Here is a 17,928-nt window from a genome sequence, read left to right as displayed (position 1 = left end):
ACAAGGTATAGCATGTGAAAACATGATATATTCAGTAAAGAAAAAAGAAGTGGCGCGATGTTGCGCGTAACCCATTTGGCATGGGGTGCCAGATGGAATTTTCGGGCATGGCTAAATTCACCGGAAATGCCTGTCCGGTTTGCAAGAATGGCATTCACAAGTTAACTTCATAGGGACTGTTCTTTTGCTATTATCTCGCAGCTCTGAAAATTATATCTGCACTCTTAATAAAAAATTATTGCAATACAATAAAACATAGCATTTGTTTAAATTTTGGCACCTCAAACATTCAATGACAGAGATTGCAGTTCACATACATTCACCGTTCCATTGATAATATGTAGACACCGCGCTAATCATCTCGCGTTCAAAGTCTAAGAACGCGAGTGCCAATCTCCCGTTGTGGCTTTCACACGATGCGCGCGCATCTAGGAACGGAAGTGGCTCTTTGAATATCTGATAACACACTGGGACATACTGATTTCCATACCAGTTTTCTTCACAGAAGTGTGCTGTAATATATATAAAAAGTGTGAATTCATTGATTGGCCATTACCAGTATATATCATCCTACCCACTGAAATGTGGACCAAGAAAATGGATCTTCTTATTATATACAACAATAACAACAACAACAACAACAACAACAACAACAATGACCTTCATTTAGTATAACGGCAATTTTTATATCGCAACAACCTAGAAAAAAGTACCAGATTACATTGTGAGGAATCCGATTGTTATTTAGGAATACTATGATTTCAACACAATATATATTCACACAAGAATAGTCGGTCATTTCAACAATCTACGGATAGTTATAAGTGTTAAGAATTCATGAATAATTGAACTATTACATTTAATTTTGAGAACAGCGGTGCACAATATACTTTTAACATTAGGATTTTTAGTTGGAAAAGGTACCGTTGTTATTAAAATGTCATATCGGTAGGTGGTTATGAAATCTAAATTCTGGTATTCAACAATAAATAAAAACACAGCAAAACAAGAAAGGTGAAATAATAATGGGAAAAATAATAAAAGGTGTCAATTTCCTTCGTACAATAAGTTTACCTTTTAAAACATCTCCCTTGAAAGTTGATATACAACTTATACAATAACATTGTAATACAAATCAATCCTAAATGCGTACTTATAACCACTATTGTGTAGGTTTTTTTTTTTGTATTACACAGGCGTGGATTTCCTTGTAATACATTGAAACACCCAAAAGCAGTTCGCGGTAGTGGTTACTATTTAGGTGTCGAATTCCATTGATAAATATGTATCGTTAGTGATTATATGAAGTGGTGTAAATTCAAAATTTACAGGATGATTAATGTGTATGTCTTTGTTATAATGTTCCTAGAAAAATAACCGTGAAAGTATTGCACGAAATGACTTATTTGATAAATTTGTATATGAGATTATTGTTTTTGACAAAAATGAACATTTAAAATGCATTATTATGGGGGACTTTAATAGCAGTGTAAGACAATTGAACGATTTTGTACAAGGTAAATGTCCGGAAAGCATAAATAAAATGCCCGGTGATTACACTGAGGACGATAATTTACCAAGAAATACCCAAGATTCAATCATAAACGAAAATGGTAGATTAGCAACAAAAGTACAGGTTTACGGAAAATGTATTAAAACTAGATTATTTCCCTTCTCAATAGACTGAGGGAATTCTATATCTGAAAACTACAGGGGAATTACTTTTTAAGGACATTAGGACAATTATTTCCACGAATAATTAATAACCGATTGAGCACAAGACTGTTTTATCTAAAGCGAAGTGCATAACGTATTTTTTTATCGTTTCCAAATTATACAAAACGTATATTCCGATGCATAATGTAATCATGCTTGCGCTGTGTAAGTCGAACATCGACCGCGTTATTCGGCCTTTCTGCATGGCAAAAACTTTAGCACGGGCAAATAACTACGCATGAGTTTCATGTAGAAAGACATTGCACTAGGTCGATATCCTAGTATAAATATTGTTTTAATTTTATTTTATTAAAAACAATTATTTTGGGTAAACAAAAAAAGAGAATATGCGTCTCAATAGGAACATATAATGCTGTCACTGATTGTTTAACGGATGCAAAGTTGAACTATTGGTTTTTGATCTGTGTTTCGTCTGTTGTCTAGCAGTAGTTTAACCAATAAATCAATTATAGTTATTCATACGGGGTGGAAATGTCAACTCGAGGAAAATATAAAATCATTGTAACTTAAGATGCTTCGTAGTATATGTCTGGAATCATTCAATAATCAATGGTAAAATATATTGACCCCATACCTGGCTGAACAACGACTTCTACTGACTTCTTTTTGCATATAAACGGAAGCCGGCGTGAACAGTCTGCTAGGGACACATTTATTGCGCCGTTAAACTCAAAGTCGATGGAGTCAACTATCTGTTGTGTACCAAGGACAGTCCGTCCGCAATCGCCTTGTGTAGGGTCCGGTTGGTCATGATCCCAATTCAATCTTGTAAAGAACGGGTGCAAGTTAAATTTAACATGAATAATATGTTGCCTCCCAGTATGGACTTCCAACAAACCTAGAAGCAACAATACATATTTCGTGTACCGCTTAAAGTCAGCCTGCAGCCGACAGTCGATTGTTAAAAGATTTAACGCCATATATATTGTTTTAAGATATTATCATCATTCTCTCTTTACTCACTTGTTATAAACCGTGTAATGAAACTTGTCAACATATTTCGGTCCATAGTCGTCCCACATTAGACGGCCCTCTTTTGACAGGAACATTCCGCTCCAAAACTCATTGAGGTTATCTGAATAATATATATAACATGCATATCTTGAAATAAATACATAAATTATCGAGCATCTCAAAGCTACCGATTTTAGTCGGACTATGCGTAGAAATCGCTCCGAAAGATATCCATTTCCGGATATCGTTCGAATCCTGACTACCCAGTGCGGCAACAGGTGGTATCTGTGAAAAGTACCATTGTATTAAACAAACCTGTTATTTGCTTTCATAGAAGTTTAGCGCTGGAATTTTAAAATCGTACGGATTTATCAGACACATTGTAGAAAAGTGTTTCATATCAGCCGTCTGTGTTATTGACTAAGGTACCCCGTGTATTATTTAGAGATTAATATATGGCCGCGCGGGGCCAATGAGTGATAATAACCCCGGCATGTTGATAATGGCCCGAGGGCTTTAGCCCGAGGGCCATTATCGATATGCCGGGGCTATTATCACTCATTGGCCCCGCGCGGCCATATATTGAACTGTTTAATACACATGTTTTGACTCAAGTATTCAGTAGTCTGTCGATATGCCGATACTGGAAAAGCAAATTGAAATAAAATACATGTAGCACACATTTATTTCACGGGAAGTGAAGATAAAAGAACATTTTTCAACCCAAAAACATGTGAAATAAAAACAATATAATAATAACAGTGGATGAATGGAATAAAACATGTATGCAGAATAACTTTGTTCACTCATTCCAGTGCCTACAACTTAAGGAGGCAGTACCAGTTATGCATGCATACTGTATGGTTCCTAATTTCTCAAATTAATGCTGATAGACCCATTAAAGGTGCAGCCATTTAACAGTGTCCTTCATAATTTTTTGCAGGGTCAGTGTTCCACCTGGGCTTTGTTTAATGGGAAGGTCTAAAACTTGTTCAGCTTCATCATGTGTTGGTTTTCTTACAGGAATCTCTTCATATGTTTGGATGGAGGATAGCGCTTGCTCAATTTCCTGGGATGCTGCTACAAGTTCCTGATTGTCATCATCATCAAATTCCTCCATGTTAGTAACTGGTTCTGGTTCTGGATTTGTTCTTTTCTCTTACACATGTGAAGAATATTGGACATGTTTTGCTGCTTTTCTATATTGTTTGTATGGTAATGATTTAGAGACATCAGATTTTTGTGACCAGTCAGCTGTGCCACCTCAGTGGGAAAACAACCGGCATCCAGCAAATTTGTAATCCATGTTTTTCTTGCAGAGTGATTAACATGCCTAGCCTGAAATCCAGCCTGCTCACTCATGGTTTTGGCCAGTTGTCCCAATTTATTTTTTCCCAGGTTTTGGTTGATGAACCAGAGATCATTTGATTCTGTTCCCTTTCCAAAATTTGGATTCAGGGCTACATAAAACCTTGTTTCTGGGGCGGACATCTGAGGTGGTCTCTTTTCCTTGTAAAGCTGATATAACCTTACAGGGCAGTTTGGGTCTCCTGCAAATAATTTTAAAACACATTTAGAGTACTCAATCACATATTTATTTCTTTTTTACAAAATCAACATTTGAATTCTTATTTTAAATGGATTTTAGTTTAAAAAGTTTTGCTAATAACTGCAATAAATGAACATCATCTGTTAACAATAGAAAAAATAACCTTTTTGTAACAATGCTATTTTTACTTGGTTACCTGGCTGTTCAAAGAGCTTAGGTACATATTGCCTGTGGTCACCAGCAACTCCGTTTCTTGTTTTTGTCGCCCTCTCCGTGAAGGCCAAGTAACTCACACCATCGGAGGTCTGGCTTAATTCCAAGTCCCCCCACAACATGGTCAAGTGCTCCTGTCTTCCTCGCAATTCAAGGTGCATGGTGTTGTTAAGCCAAATGGTATTTGTGAGGGAAATTGGAGAGGCTGTAATTAATTCGAAATTTATACCATTTGAAACAATTACACAGTTAAAATGTGCTTGATTATTATGTTGTATAATGTTCTCTACTGTTTAACAATGTACTGCACTGTAAACTCACTCTAAATGCATATAGATTTCTTTTTTCTACCTTAATATAGTAATGAATGTTTATAAAATATATATTAGGTTAAAGAAATATAAAATAACAGACATAAAATCCATGAATTTCGTCATACAATAATAATTACCCATTATTCATTATTACCACGCAATACATATTATAAAGGTAGGCTTTATTGAATACCGGGGACCGGCTTATATCGTTCTCTTTATGCTTTAGTTGTCTCCCTTGTCTTTGTTGCTTAGTGATATGTAAACAATCAATTAACTGGCAAACTTACCGGCTCCAAGAAGTTCCTTTTAGTAGAGTTGTTGAATCTCTGAGGAAGTGAAGGGATCGGCTCTCTGTTTTTTGTTGCCAAGTCCCTTTTCTTTCAAGTCCACGCATTTCGCTTTTAGCGTGTCCCGTGTGAGTTTGAACTCTTTTCCGCCCATGACATCGCCTTCGTACTCTGCAAAACGAGTTGATTATGATTAAAATAATCAAAGTCTGTGCAACTATAAAATATATAACTATTAAGGTGTTTATATATTAACTTTAGTTGTTTTAGATAATAATAACAAACAGAAATACGCCTACCATTCTCGGACAGGTGTCTCTTTACACTTGACAAGATGCCACGCAGGGTAGATGGCTCGAAGTTGGTTGCAGCGGGGCCATTCGCCTCTGCCGAAAGCTTGGTCTTCTTGACACTGAGCAGGAATCTGGATAGAAGAATATCTAGCTCCTTTGGTGGAATGTCTTTGATCTGGCGGGTCTCGCCGTCATCATTCAGCCAATCGTTCGCCTTTTTCATGTCACTCCTTGTTTTTGTTACCGTTTTCTTTTTTTCTTTGCTTCAATGAATTGCCGGGCTTGTGCCTCAGTGAAATGTTCATTTTTTCGATGGCAGAATCCAGTTGAAGTAGCCTGTTGGCTAAATTTTCGAGCGTACGTTCACCCATGTCTACTCCGTCAGCCATCTTCAACAACGTGAAATTGCGTCACGTTGCACGTGCGGACAATCGCAGGGTCATTATCGGTCACGTGACTGATAATAGCCCCGGGGCTATTATCAATTTTGATGATTATGGTCCCGCCGCGCCGATAATGACTATTCTGACAACGTTAAAATGTTACTATATATAGAAACATGTGTATTAATATGTGAATATGGGATGCTTGGTGACCCCATGTGTTTTTGTACCTTTTGGAAAAATGGTTAGTAGATAAAGAATGTCTAAATATTATACCTAAAAGCCCTGAAACATTGCAAATTAGGAGTTTCCATGTCCGATTTCAGTAGGAATGAAGAACAATAATAAACATTGTAACAACTTGTTTATTATTATATGTTTTGTCTTTTATTTTATATATTAGTAAAAAGCCCTTTCAAATGATAACAACATTATTGGGTCACTCAGCATCAACATTGTGTATTGTTTTGTATAAGACTAAATAAGTTGTTCGCCGTATACCTCAATAGTATGCGAGGTTAAAAGTATTAGTAATTCCATGCAGTACAGACTGGCGATAAGTGAGAGTCATGATTATACATTTTAAAAAGAAGTATCCCATGCTTGCAACTTATTTACACCATAAGGACTAGACGTATACATGTTGAGAATTGCTCGATGTTTCACATACATTGTATGCACAATTGACACTAAATTGGAGTAAGACTGCCCTCGACTATTACCTTCTTGGTTAAAACAATTAATATATCGAATGCAATTAACGTGTGTTAGGTTGTTTGTTGTTTAACACGTGACAAGTCAATATTTCTGTTTGTGCGGCGGCGAGGGGGGAGGATGTTCTTTTCTTTACAACGCCACCAGTAAATTTATCCATCGGAGTCGGACCATGTGAGAGAATAAGTCTTGTTATGTTGTTGCCTTTAGTGCACATACAGGATGAAGCCCTTGTTTGAGCTACTCTGGTTATTTAACGTATACCAGTGTATATCACTATCACAAATGGCACCCGTTTAAAATTCCCCACGAAATGTGCTCCTTCTGGCGTCATGTCAATTACTATGTCCGGCTACATAACTCATTTATTTCGGACCAGGGGTGAAATAATGCTGTTAACATTTGTTTCAAATTCATCATTTGTTTTAAATTCATTACACTTATATAAACAATAGCTATAACTAATAAAAAATGAAATAAGAAAGTCAGAGTACTTGTTTGTATGCAAAATTATTCAGATTTTAGACTAGCACTTTGGGAAAACAAATCAAAGTACTCTAGATTTATTTAAATAGGGTTTCATTGATTTTGTGAAGAAGCTAAGGAATGAGATTTAGAGAATATTTGTGATCACGAGAAACAAATTTGTTGATCTAACACCGAAATTAAATGAATATGTTTATTCAAATTAAGGCTGAATTTAAGAAATGTCAATATAATCGGCGTTAATTGGAAATGCGCTTGAAAACAGCCTAACTTCCTCATATCGTTTCTTGAAGTAATTTAAACAGACTAAGTTACTTTTATTGACCCATACGGGAATCAAACTATATATGAGAAGAGAATAATATGAAAATTGGCTCAGTAGTGAAAACAAACTATATTTCACGGAAAAAAAACATAGAAATATTCAAGGCATTTCTTGGTCGATTCGATTTTAATATACATCCTCAATACCCCCGCCAGCACCCAGCTCACAACTCCCTGGATCTGCAAAGCATCGATACACGGCGGCTCAAACGTTTACAAGTTTTATATTGTTCTCTAATCATTAAGTTTTGCAGGGGTATAATTATAAAATAAACATCCAGTCATATAACAGTAAATTCTTCAAGAATATTCATAACAAATACCATATAGAAACAAGTAGGAAAAAAGTGTATTTTCTTAAGAAAATAGAAAAAATAAACAAATAAACTTGCAATGAATCAGAAAACATGACTTTATACATTCTTTAAACAGCTTATTTCGCTTTGGAACTGAATATAACATGTTACAAAGCTAAAAGTAACAATGAGCCTTTAGCATGATTTTTTTTTTAAACCGTGTGCCCTAATGATTGCAAGTACCCGCTTTGCCATCTTCTTTTATATATGTATCAGACATTCTAACATAGTAAACACTACTTACAAATATTAACCATGATATCTCCAACCCGCGTTGTTGTCTCGTCATATGGTATTTCAATCTCGAAGCTATATATCTCTCTTTCGTCCAGTGATATCAAATTAGAGATGCTTCCGGAACAATGGGCTTTAGCCTCTGGCCAAGATTTTGGGTCGGTGTTGACCTGCCATGCAATAAAAAGCATTACGTTTCGGATTAAATCTGATATGTAATTAACAATTCACACTATGTTGTCTAATGGTATTCGTTTACTTATACTGCTTCAGCCTCCGGCAAAGATTTCGGGGCGGTATTGACCTGCAATGAAATATATATCGTTATAAATTTGTATCCCCTGGTTGGACTAAATCCGACATGGATTGAACAAAGCCATCTATGTTGGCTAGCGGTAATAGTTTACTTATACTGTCTTAGCCTCTGGAAAGGATTTCGGGGCGGTAGTCACCTGTAATGACATATATATCATTATGAGTTGTACCCCGTGTTCGGATTAAATCCGAAAAGGATTGAACGAAGCAATCTATGTTGTTCAGTGGTATTAGTTTAGTTACACAGTTTCAGCATCTGGCAAATATTTCGGAGGCGACATTGATCTGCAATGATATATATGTATTATTATCGATTTCTATCCCTTGTTCGGAGTAAATCCGACATGGATTAAACAAAGCCGACTTTGATGTTAAACTATAGTGTCAGAGCCATAGTGCCAAGTCTTTGGTCATCTTTTTGAAAGCAAGGTTAATCCGTTATCTATTTGAACCATAAACTGAATTTAAAGTGAATTGCCAGTTTAGGACTAAATGTTTAGGCAAGCGAATGGTGTTAATTCTGTCTGACAAGCAAATATGATCAAGTTTGTGATGCACCATTCTTAAATAAGGAACTTCAAATACTAATACACCTTTTACAAGGAGAACTATACGTAAGATCCACCAGAATACACCAATTAAGATTAAATTTCACCAAGCACGTCTTAGGGGACCTAAAACGCGTATCAGAACAGAACAGAACAGAATTTTTATTACACGTAAACTATACAGTTTTTTGTGTTTCATATACATATTTTATAAATTACAATTACAATTATACAATGTAGTGTGAAATATTAAATAAATATTATAATTAATCTATTTTTAAGGATGAACTGGAATAGAAAACACGAATCAATCAAACTATAATAGTATACAATACAATAACCAATAGTTTGCTTTATATATACTAGTATATGTTGGAACAAAGGATACAATTGATCAATTTCTAACAATAAAACAGACTCACATAGTATATATCAACATAAATAGTAACCAATGGTTACAAATGTTAACAAAGCATACCACTGCTTGAGATAAAAATGTGTATCAAGGCTTATAATTATTGATTCATTAATAAAGTAGAACGCACCTTAAATGCTTCCGATATACGTGTTTCAGTTTTTTGGGAGAGGGAACACTATTAACTTGTCTATTTGGTTGCAATCGTCCGATAACAAAATGCCAATTAACCTAGTGAAATAATTAATCAATTATGACCAAACATTCTGTAAGTTAATATCAATTAACCTAGTGAAATTACTAACAACGCATTTTGAATAATCAATAATATATAAATCACACAACCACGTTCAGGTTTTGCAACTTTTATATCTAAACTAAAACTCGTTTTCCCCAATAATTCTAAATGTATTAAACGAGTATTCAAACTGTGATTGTAAACCCAAATAATCTTTTAGTCAAAAATTGTGTTTAAGGTTATGTCAAAATGATAGGTTTTCTAAGACTTCACCGCAACCTACGACACAACCGCTATGACGATACATGCTATAATAGACATATAGTCTTCGAGAAGCGAAAAGCTAAAATTAATATGGATAAGAGTCATAAAATACCTGTATACAAATTGTACCATCGGGGTAACTGGTAGAGTTCATCTTATGCCAGCCATCTTCACAGACACGTTCTTGTGCTGCAACATCAATTATTCCTGAAAAGATACGGTAAAATGGGTTGTTGATAAGCTATTGACACCGCTGAAAGCATAAAAGTAGTTTACGATATATATTCTCGATATATAAAACGAGAATGGCGGAAATATCTTCGAGAAATAGATGTTGAACCTCAAAATTTTGAAAAATCAGGATTAGATTAGTTAAAGAAAAAAGGACGCGATGCATTGTTATTTTGAATATTATTCGCGAGTACCGATTGAATTCCTTTTACTGTTGTTTATTGTTCCATTTATTAGTATAGCATACAGCTCCTCCATCGTCGGACACCAACGGTCGACCCATTCCACTACTTTCCATATATCGCTTATGAAGTAGTGTATCGGAATGGTTCAGTCATGGGTATCCGACGATAAAGGCCCCTAGAAAAGGACAGCCATATTCCGGATCGTTATAACAAGATACTTAAAATGAAATATATACTACATGGATAAGCTCATGACCCAAAATATATGAATGTGTTCTAAGACACAAGGCTTAGAGCCAACAAGTACTTAAACAAACGACACACAATACACAAAACAGTACAAACAGACCACACATGCATCGACATATATTTATTAACATTTGTTGAAACTGTCAGCGAAACAGGAGACTAGTTATTGTACGTAAAACCTTACATTTCTCCAAAAATCTATCTTAGTAGTGTAAAAGGGTTATTGCTATAACGAGATACAGTAAAACTGCGATCACTCGAAGACGCCGGGGTCCGAGCTCAAACCTCGAGGGAACCGATGTTTCGAACGACCCGAGTTTCAATTTTCCAGTCTGTTATGAAATATCTTTCAGTGTATTTTAAGTGTGAAGTCGTCAACCCGACTGTTTACTACGACACTGATTATTTGTTGCGTTGTGGAAATCGCTCATATGTTCAAAGGCTGTCGTATACTATATTGAAAAGAAAAAAAAACAATTATAAATGAATAAATAGTTATGTTTATTTTTACAAAAAGCACATTTTCTAAACAAGCAACATTTAAATATGACAGAACATATTATGGCAATAGTCAGGTTTAAGTTTCGCAAAATCAAGGATTGATGATTGGCGCATCTTGTCTGTCTCGCGAAACTGTTCAAACTCATAATTATCTTCTCAAATGCACTTATCAACTAATAGCGGTCATGCGTAAACAGTGATAAACTGGTTTTCATACCTGATGAAATTTAATTTCAACTGTCATTTCAATTTTTACAACTTGCGAAAATTTTAACACCTAACAATTGTTTGTTTATTGTGGAACACGCGTTCGGGGAAAGTGTAAAATTGTGACCTCGAGGGAGCTATAAGGTTTTGTGCATGATTTGTGTATTAGGGACCGACTATTGTGCTCGACTCCTTGACTTATTTCGGTTTCGATGCAGCGTCAGTATATTTTATATGAAAATAGAAGGAAAAATGTTCGGGACCAAGCTCCGACCTCGAGGGACCGCCGGTTTTCGAACGACCGCTTTTTCGAACGACCGCAGTTTTACTGTAGTTAGTCGTTAAAACGAGAGAGTGAGTCGTTAAGGCAAGATACACATAGTTAGTCGGTTAAGCAAAATATTTAGTCGTTCAAACAAGATACTCAGTCGTTAAAACTAAATATGAAGTCATTATAACGAGATAGCATGTCGTTTAAGCACGTTAATCAGTTTTTATAACGAAATAGTTAGAGATTAAAACTAAAGCAAGATAGTCATTTGTTATAACGAGAAATGGTAAGTTGTTTAAACAAGATATTTATTTGTTATAACGAGGTTGTAAGTTGCTTAACTGAAAAGGTAAGTCGTTAAAAAAAGCCATTTGTTGCAGCGAAATATTGAGTCGTTATAACGAGGTAGTATACGAGTATTTTAAGCCGTTGAGCTAAATAGTGACAGTTACCTGTGTGTTCTAAACCCAAGAACAAGATAACAGCTAGTACACTGTTTACACTCATTTTTGAGCGATGTTTAATCTGCAAAAAATACAAATATACAATTATCAGTTATAATGATATCAATGGTTGGTTGACATTATAGACGAACGGATATGTTAAATATTTAATTGCATAATTATAACGTAATTTCATTGTTTTAGGTTTTCTCAGAGACTGGCTCGTATCATACATACACATTGAAAAGTGCAATGATCCAAAGTAGCGTTTTAAAGAAAATCAAAATGGGTTTTATGGCAACTGAGGAGCCATTAAATATCCTTTTTGATGTACAATTAACGTTATCAGGTGCCTAAGATTTTGTATTTTTGTTTTATTGTAACGTTTTATTACTTGCTAATCACTTCGTGCACACTACAATACCACCCCAATAGCCTATTGGTTGAGTGTACAATTGAGTATACATATATATATATATATATATATATATATATATATATATATATATATATATATATATATATATATATATATATATATATATATATATATATATATATATATATATTCCTTTTAGTAACATACACGTTTTGTTGAGGGAAAATCATTTTTTTACAAACAACTTCAGCAATAATTCCATTCAAAATGCAGAGCTTATCACTTAAGTCGACATATATACCCATGTATTTGAAGTTACAGGAAATGCTCTTTTCAATCGCGTCTAAAGGTTTTTCGGTGCTTTGATTAGATAGCACGTTAGACAAGTTTTATGAACTTATACGTTTTAATTCTTTAAGGAAAATGATTCTATTTTTACGAGCAACTTTAGCAATAATACATTTTAAAATGCAGAGCTTATCAGATGGTCGTTTTCCCGCGGTGAGGACAAACATGTGTTCAGTTAATGTAGTTGAAACTTTTTTTTAGATTATCGAACTTGTCTGTTTTATGAATGAGAATATGATTTTTAAAGTTTATTGATAAATTTAATGTTATTAATGTTTTATGTAAGTACCTGTGTAGAAATAGTACAAGTGCTGTTATGAATGCTTCGTACTCTTTGGATGTTAAACAGGTTTAATCCGAACTACTTTGCTTCACTAAACGTATGCATGACTCACTGTCGTACCAGGGCATGTGTGCTTATATAAATTGAAAGCCTAATGTCTAAAACTATGCCAAGAATACACCGGAACGAAGCTTTTATGCAAAAAATGAAAACATCTCATTAAAAATATAAACGCCTAAAATCATAGAATGAATAGTATATTGTTATTGTGTAGCAGGTAAATTGCAATGTATAGTATTTGAAGCATTAGCAATACGAAACCTGAGATACAACTATTTTAACACTTAGACAATCATTTCTGTTTCTTATCTAAAAAAAAAGACAAATAAAAAAGCACCATTACATATAAGCGTGCTTCAGGGTCACGTCAGGTTATAATAACAAATCCTGCAGGCGATGGGACACTAGCGGTCGGTAATCATTTCTGAAACATGGGCTAAACTCAGAGTGAATATCAATATGTTATCTTCCTACCAGAGCCTCCATTATCTTGACCCTTATTAATCTGATAAATATAACGATCTAAAAATAGTTATATTCTGCTAATAATAAAACGCCGGGATACATAATTACAGCGCGGAAATAGCCGATCAAGCAAAAACTCATACTCGGACTGCAACACAACCAATCTATTTTTATGGTGTCGACGTCATTCTGCTAAACTTAGAGCGCATTGCGACAAAAAAAAATGGGTTAAAACGACATAAATAGAAGTAGTTCTTTGGAGTTTGTGGTCTTAAGACTACCTGAGAGCATGAGCAGATAGTCAAAAATGCAGTACTGGGAAAATGATGTACTATATACTGGTGTCAGCAGGAAAAGTTGTATCCCGTGTATCGGTGCTTTAGACTGAGCACTTTACAGAACCAAGTGGTCTTTTCGGACTTTTTTGTGTCTCATTCTGTTTTTCAAACTCCCAATATCTGGATTTGACCGTGTATTATGTCACTTCTATCTAATGAAATTTAAACCCTTTACGACGTCAGTACTAGTAAGGGGTTAGGGTTAGGGTTAAGGTACTGGTGTCCATTTTGAAAGGACATGAATAAGTACCCGTGGTGATCGAACCCACAACCTCTTTGGTGAGCGGCGAACACGTATATCGCCTAAGTATTCTCAACCTTAATTCATATAGACCATTAGATCAGGTTAGGCACACTGCCAGGTATTTTTTGTAAAGCTTTTAAAACATCCGAGATTACAATATTTTGACAATAATACTCCGACATAATCCTTTTCAAACATAAACTATTGATAAACTATTGTATTGATATTATTTCTATGTAAATCTTGTAATATTTTGCATGCATATCGACCATTAAGCTATAAAGCTGTAATGATAGTCTTGCATTTAAGGAGCTATGTTCATTGTATTCAAATGATTTAATTATTTTTATTCATTTATTAACATTGATTTTCATTCAAACTCTAGGTAGTCATCGTTGCAAAAATCGTACAAATGTCGATCAATTATGCTCGTTGATCACAATATTTTAACTAGCAAGGTTTTGTTCAAAGGGTGCAGTTGTTTGCGATACGATTAAACAGTTGATAAGTTAGCTCAGTTAATAACGCACCTTCCGAAATACAGACGGTCAGCAGTTCTAGCCGCACACCAGAAGCATTGTCTGTACATGTTGTATATTATAATTTGAAATTCAGTTGCATGTTGTGCCCTGTTACAAACATGAGTTCAATTCAGGCGGCGGAAAATGAATTATAATGCAATCATATACATATAAAAGCATGTATATGTGGATTTACTGACGCCCGTATAAATCACTTTTTAATCACTCATTTTTTTGTTCATATCACTTAAAAACTTGTACAAGACCTGGATGACGTAGCAAACACAAAGTAGTTTCCTATTTTAATACTGCAGACTGGCTCAAATCCACAAACAACTAGAGGAAAACAGTATTGTTTTATACTGCAGACCGGCTCAAATCCATAATCAACTAGACGCATACAGTCTTGTTTAATATTGCAGACCGGCTCAGATCCACAAACTACTAGACGCATACAGTATTGTTTAATATTGCAGTTTGGCTCAAATCTACAAACTACTATAGGCATACAGTCTTGTTTAATATTGCAGTTTGGCTCAAATCTACAAACTACTAGAGGCATACAGTCTTGTTTAAAACTGCAGACCGGCTAAAATCCACAAACTACTAGAGGCATACAGTCTTGTTTAATACTGCAGACTGGCTCAAATCCACAAACTACTAGAGGCATACAGTCTTGTTTAATACTGAAGACTGGCTCAAATCCACAAACTTCTAGACTCATACAGTCTTGTTTAATACTGCAGACTGCCTCAAATCCACTAAATACCAGAGGCATACAATATTGTTAAATATTGCAGACTGGCTCAAATCCACAAAGTACTAGAGGCATATAGTCTTGTTTAATGCTGCAAACTGGCACAAATCCACAAACTACTAGAGGCATAAGTCTTGTTTAGTACTGCAGACCGGCTCGAATCCACTAACAACTAGACGCAAACAGTCTTGTTTAATACTGCAGACTGCCTCAAATCCACAAACAACTAGAAGCATACAGTCTTGTTAAATACTGCAGACTGGCTCAAATCCACAAACAACTAGAGGCATACAGTCTTGTTTAATACTGCAGACCGGCTCGAATCCACTAACAACTAGACGCAAACAGTCTTGTTTAATACTGCAGACTGCCTCAAATCCACAAACTACTAGAGACATACATTCTTGTTTAATACTGCAAAATGGCTCAAATCCACAAACTACTAGAGGCATACATTCTTGTTTAATGCTGCAAACTGGCTCAAATCCACAAACTTCTAGAGGCATAAGTCTTGTTTAGTACTGCAGACCGGCTCGAATCCACTAACAACTAGACGCAAACAGTCTTGTTTAATACTGCAGACTGCCTCAAATCCACAAACAACTAGAAGCATACAGTCTTGTTAAATACTGCAGAATGGCTCAAATCCACAAACAACTAGAGGCATACAGTCTTGTTTAATACTGCAGACTGGCTCAAATCCACAAACTACTAGAGGCATACATTCTTGTTCAATACTGCAGAATGGCTCAAATCCACAAACTACTAGAGGCATACATTCTTGTTTAATACTGCAGACTGGCTCAAATCCACAAACTACTAGAGGCATACATTCTTGTTTAATACTGCAGAATGGCTCAAATCCACAAACTACTAGACTCATATAGTCTTGTTTAATACTGCAGACTGGCTAAAATCCACAAACTACTAAACGCACACAGCCTTGTTTAATACTGCAGACTGACTCAAATCCACAAACTACTTGACCCATACAGTCTTGTTTAATACTGCAGATCGGCTCAAATTCTCAAACACTGGCTCAAATCAACAAACTCCTAGACGCATTCATTCTTGTTTAATACTGCAGACTGGCTCAAATCCACAAACTACTAGAGGCATACAGTCTTGTTTAAAACTGCAGACTGGCTTAAATCCACAAACTACTAGAGGCATACAGTCTTGTTTAAAACTGCAGACCGGCTCAAATCCACAAACTACTAGAGTCATACAGTCTTGTTTAATACTGCAGACTGGCTTAAATCCACAAACTACTGGAGGCATACAATCTTGTTTAAAACTGCAGACTGGCTTAAATCCACAAACAACTAGAGGCATACAGTCGTGTTTAATACTGCAGACTGGCTCAAGTCCACACATTACTAGACGCACACATTCTTGTTTAATACTGCAGGCTGGCTTATATCAACAAACTACTAGAGGCACACATTCTTGTTTAATACTGCAGACTGGCTCAAATCAACAAACTACTAGAGACATACAGTCTTAATACTGCAGGCTTTTCCCAATTCCTTAACAAACCAACACAACGACAAAATTGCATCACTGCTATGTATGAGTCAAAATCAACTATAAATACCTTATGAAAAGGAGTAAATTGCATTTGTTCTTGTTTAAAAGTCCTATACAAGTTCAGTCCATGGTATAATGTCAAACCTTTTTTTTAATAAATAAATTTGTAAAATCACACTTTAGAATGTCATATTTGAAAACATCTTACGCAGATAGTCCTTATAACTCGGAGATTGAACAATTGTAGTATTCACTTGATCATCGATATTAACACACAATGAAATGATATCGCAGACCTGAAATGGTTTTAGAAATATGATTCCCCTTACACAAAAATACATTAAAGACCCATTCTCTGTTTTCACCGGTGTATTTGTTTATATTTTCGAATATAGAAATAAATTACTGGCTGCACACCTCTTGTTGCCTTCTGACTGACAGTGAAACATGTCGACAAAAAATGTTTAAAGTATGTTCAACTTTTTTATATCACATTAACTTAAAAGTTTGAATGTTGACAACTTTCGCTGCAATGTTGACACATTGTGACACGATAATAAGCTATGTTGATATTGTTCATCAAGCTATTAACCTTATCTGTATACAATGCTCAGTGGGTATTGTCCGCTCCTGCAGACCAAGAAAATCGAGGACCGATTCCAAACGTTTTTTGTTTGTTTTTCTTATTTTCTGTTTTTATCATGACTTTTATAACACTCGTATTTTATGTTTTAAATTACCATATATTTATGAATTTCGAAATTTTAAGAAATGGTTTACATTTGATTACATCAAAAATGCAACTAATTGGCCTTTAAAAATAAGTTAATGATAAGCATCAACTAATTCTTTGTAAGCAAATTGATTTCGGTTCAAGGACAAATCTGGGTTTACTTCATAACTCGTAATAACTCAATATCTGTTAGCGATAAATATCTGTCTGTATATAAGCTTAACGTAGAAACTAATGTTAGTTTAAAAATAATAATATTAATGAAATATATTTACGACCTTCTTATGGATTTTTTATTTATAAAATGGTACTTTAGAAATACACGTTTGCAAAATAAGTGTCGGGTGACAAAAATACTGTATCTGGAGACACACACCTTTTTGTTACGCATTATGCTAAAATAAAGGACTACTAGATCTACAGACGGATCTTTATTCTATGTGGATAAAATTGTATTGGGTTTCAAAAACTGGAAATTGCAGCGGCGAACAAAAGACTTTCAGTACAATCATATTAATCTGTTTACACAGATCGTTATTAATACAATCTTTTAAAT

The 17,928-nt window shown here is 34.9% G+C and overlaps 1 protein-coding gene across 1 annotated transcript; it reads right to left on the bottom strand.

Moving 5' to 3' along the window:
• Position 1: 1 nt before the first annotated feature.
• Positions 2–16,885, bottom strand: LOC128241696 (uncharacterized). The gene is made up of 7 exons (XM_052958736.1): positions 16,848–16,885; positions 11,724–11,796; positions 9,740–9,834; positions 7,858–8,017; positions 2,701–2,812; positions 2,312–2,502; positions 2–512 (listed from the first exon to the last, which is right to left on the bottom strand). The coding sequence occupies exons 2-7, from the start codon at positions 11,776–11,778 to the stop codon at positions 310–312; spliced, it is 816 nt and encodes a 271-aa protein (XP_052814696.1). The 5' UTR covers positions 11,779–11,796; positions 16,848–16,885; the 3' UTR covers positions 2–309.
• Between the last annotated feature and the right edge of the window lie 1,043 nt (positions 16,886–17,928).

This window comes from Mya arenaria, chromosome 7, assembly GCF_026914265.1.
Source record: "Mya arenaria isolate MELC-2E11 chromosome 7, ASM2691426v1".
NCBI classification, from domain to species: domain Eukaryota; kingdom Metazoa; phylum Mollusca; class Bivalvia; order Myida; family Myidae; genus Mya; species Mya arenaria.
The sequence above is the reverse complement of the archived record's forward strand: the minus strand, read 5'-3'. Positions and strand labels throughout refer to the sequence as shown.